General features: G+C 32.1%; 1 protein-coding gene across 1 annotated transcript in view; it reads left to right on the forward strand.

Annotated features, from left to right (window-relative positions):
• Positions 1 to 1,305: 1,305 nt before the first annotated feature.
• LOC106467837 (cytochrome P450 1A1-like) overlaps positions 1,306 to 4,065 on the forward strand; it is a 14,390-nt gene continuing 11,630 nt past the window's right edge. The window contains exons 1-2 of the mRNA XM_022396033.1: positions 1,306 to 1,309; positions 2,929 to 3,108. Coding sequence (XP_022251741.1) covers positions 1,306 to 1,309; positions 2,929 to 3,108 — 184 coding nt within the window. The remainder of the gene's footprint in view (positions 1,310 to 2,928; positions 3,109 to 4,065) is intronic.

Consider the following 4,065-nt stretch of genomic DNA (forward strand, 5'->3'; position numbering starts at 1 on the left):
TTTTGTAACTTTCAGTACATTTTGTTGTAATCTTACAGCGTTGTGTTTTGTTAAAAACGAAGAGTTTTGAAAGTTATCTATCTTTCGGGAATTTTGTTGTTTCCAACCACACCCCCCATCTGACAGTAGTCTAGATTACATTTGTCATAAGACATTAGTATTAGGCTTATCATATTTTTAAACACTACATTCTTTATCCAGTTACTTGGGGATTTTCAAGAATTAGAAGATTTCACACCATAACAATTATCGTAGTATAGACTGTAAAATAAGCAAATATACGTTAAAATGGAGCAGAGTCTATTTAAAAGAACACGTGTTGATTTAGTGTTTAACGTCTCATACTGGGTATAGTTTCTGGCGTTGTTTAACGTAAAGATGTGGATTTTATGTTATTAGTTACAAGTCAGTGTGTTTAGAACGTGCTATCGGTTACAGATATTTGAAGAATGTTATTGTCTTCAATTAAAGATTAGAATCCACAGTGAAAAACACTATTGACATACAACACATAACCAACTATATTTACATACTCTGATGTTTTAGTTTTTCCAAACTACACTCCCGCAAAAAACAACAACAACAAAAAAAAACAACAGTAAAATGTAACTAGCTGGAAGTACAAAGTGAACGGTGATTGCAAACTTGTCGTACCTGATTTATGTAGATAACACCTTGTAATAGATTTAAAAAAAAGTGGAACTTGTTGGAAAGGACTTATTGCCAACCGATCAAAAAATGGCGTGACAACCAATACCGTTGTGATATACATAAAATGATTTGTTAATGTAGAAACTTCTAGTACCCTAAAACGTTTAACACAAAACACGAGCTACAATACTGTGTGGGAGTGTTACAAAATTATTTCATTGAGAAGCCGCTATTTCTTTATTATCATCATTATATTTAGGCTTAAAATTAAGACTAACTCAATAATCAAAGTGCCACTTGTTGCACCACGTTTTAATTCGATAAAAATTGAGCTTTTTTGTTCATAGCGCTGTTAAAAAAAAATGTTTTACGAAATGTAACACTGTAAACTGTTGAAGCATAGCACAGTAGGCCAAACATTCCAATTTCTACTTTTAATTTGGCTCCTTTTTGATGTTGTATCAAAGAAACATCACTTTCATATTAGCAAGTACGAGAACTTAAAAATATTAGTAGTTTATTTTTGCGCATAATCACATTGCACTGAAATTTCATACAAATTATACAATTTTGGTATTTAAACGTATTAATAATATTAATACACAAAAGTGAAGTCCTGTGGAAAGTAGGCCTAGGCTACTGAATAAACTGAAGATGGGTAAGCAAGACACTTGGTGTCAGCATTTTCGTAAACGACCTTAACAATTTTGACTTAAAAGAAAAATATTTAGCATATTTTATAATATTTTCAAATGCTTACTCCAAGTTTCAACCATCAGAGGGATTAAAATGAAATACAAAATGGATAAACAGTACCAGGTCATTGTAGTTTGATGATCTTCTAATATCCACGTCGACATTGAACGATAGTTACCTTGTTTTCTGCTAGTTTACTTTTTCAAAATTAAAACTACGTTTAACGCCCTCTACAGGTCGGAAAACTTTATCGTAGAATCGCTGTTAATAATATGTTTTTCTTTTCTTTTCTTTTATAATATTTGTGATGAATAGAATGTAAGCTGTGCTTCTGTAGGCTCTCAGATTTTGCATATAATTTTTTTTAATATTTGAGTTTAATTCATATTCCGTTTATTTGGTTCGTTTCATTTGCTTAACTTTGCTGTTACTATGGTACAACACAACTAATTACGTGACATTATTGAGTTTTTTAAAACAATAAATCTAACATTGATATTTCTTTACACTTTGCATATGTACACATTAACATTAAAGCCCGAGATAGGCAAATTTTTTTTCTAATGTCAAGCGCATCAGCAAATGGTATAAATTTAAAATTTCGGATATTTTGCTGAATCCAAATATTAAATACTTCTTTTGAAAGTCAAGCTTTTATTCAATTTAACCTTACAAGTTCGCTGCAATAAACACTTTGCTTCTAATTAAACATAATTGAACAAACTAATACATTTTGAGCTGTTTGTAAAACTAACATCATGATTTAAACGTTGATCATAGACGGACAACAAATGGGTTTTTCTGCTAATAAATATCAATATGGATATTTTATCAGGTACTTTATCCAGTCAAGTAATCAGTAAAAGATTGATTCAAAAATACTCTAAAGGCAGAATAACATTAAATTTGGGTAACTTTAGGCACAGCCATTTACGTAACATTATGAGTCTTTTAAAACAATAAACCCAACATTGACATTTCTTTACACTTTGCATATATATATGTATGTATGCACATTAACATTAAAGTGCGAAATAGGTACATTTTCTGTGGCTCAGCGGAAAGTCTAAAGACTTAGAACGCTAAAAACAGGGGTTCGATACTCGTGGTGGGCAAAGCACAGATAGCCCATTGTTCTGCTTTGTGCTTATAAAGACACTCGAATATAATTTAGGGAAAAGGCATTGTCAAATTTTGAAAGATACGTCTCGTTGATGTCTATGTGCTTTATTACTGAGTGTTAGAGATTAGATAATATAGAGCCCTTTATGACTGAAAAATCAATTCCTTGTTTTATTTCAATTATATATTTTTTACTTCAAAAGTAAAACGTATTCTAACCAGAATGTTTCAGCATAAAATGACAAATTTTCATGTTAACATAATTTGTAAAAATATTCCTAAAGTTTCAAACGGTTTAACTCTTTTAATTAAAAGATTAAGATATTAACCAACTGTTTTACCAGTAAAGCCATCAATACAATTGGTTATTATGTATTATACTTAATGTCACTATATGTAAGTTATCAACTAACACATTTAAAATACTCGAAATTTAAACCAATATTTTAATACTGATAGATTTAGTGAGAGAGGTCCAGATCCATGAACTCTTTCGAAAATTCCAAGATAAATATGGCGGACTATGTACCATCTGGCTTGGAGGTGAGCCAAATATTGTAATTGGTGAATGGGAACTAATGCACGAAGCCCTGGTGACAAAAAGAGCTGATTTTATTGGACGAAAGCAGAATCTTCTTGGTGAGCTTTGATCATTCAAACAGCTAATTAAAGATAGATGTCGTTACCGCAGTTTTTAGTTTCTTTTGCAAAACATCTGCTGATATAAATAAAATGTTTAGGAATGTTGAAATGTTTCATACTACGCAGAATATTAACATTCCATCTATTTAGAAATATTCGTAACAAAATGCCCGATGAAAGACCACAGTGTAATTTCTGTGAGAGACAAAAATATGATTTGTTTTATCGACTTATTTCTAAGCCTTTTTCAGAGTATAAGAATATTTTCATATAAACTAAAATTATATTTATCCCTAGGTATGCTTTCTGATTTTCTCGCAAGAAAGATTTCTGAGAAATTCTTATTAATGTTGTTTATGTTCATCAAAAACCATCTTGCGTATTACACAGTTTGACGATTTCCGTATTTCTATCTTTCAGAGTTAATTTGAAGTTATTGAAATGAAGGCCCGGCATAGCCAGGTGGTTAGGGCGCTCGACTCCCAATCTGCGGGTCGCGTGTTCCAATCCCCGTCACACCAAACATGCTCGCCCTTTCAACCGTTGAGGCGTTATAATGTGACGGACAATCCCACTAGTCGTTGGTAAAAGAGTAGCCCAAGAGTTGGCGGTGGGTGGTAATGACTAGCTGCCTTCCCTCTAGTCCTACACTGCTAAATTAGGGATGGCGAGCGCTGAGAAGCCCTCGTGTATCTTTGCGCGAAATTCAAAACAAAATATTGAAATGAAATATAATAACTCAAAATTCGAAATGTTACTTCGAAATGATTGAATAAATTGCATAACAAAAAAAACTATAACATCAAGCTCTAAAAAAATTACCCTATGCGTAATTTACTTTTGCAGTAATTTGTTTCAAAAATGGTTATGAAGTAACCCAACAGTTTGTTTGTTTGTTTTGAATTTCGCGCAAAGCTACACGAGGGCTATCTGCGCTAGTCGTCCCTAAGTTAG

This window comes from Limulus polyphemus, unplaced genomic scaffold (genome assembly GCF_000517525.1).
Source record: "Limulus polyphemus unplaced genomic scaffold, Limulus_polyphemus-2.1.2 Scaffold2761, whole genome shotgun sequence".
Taxonomy (NCBI): domain Eukaryota; kingdom Metazoa; phylum Arthropoda; class Merostomata; order Xiphosura; family Limulidae; genus Limulus; species Limulus polyphemus.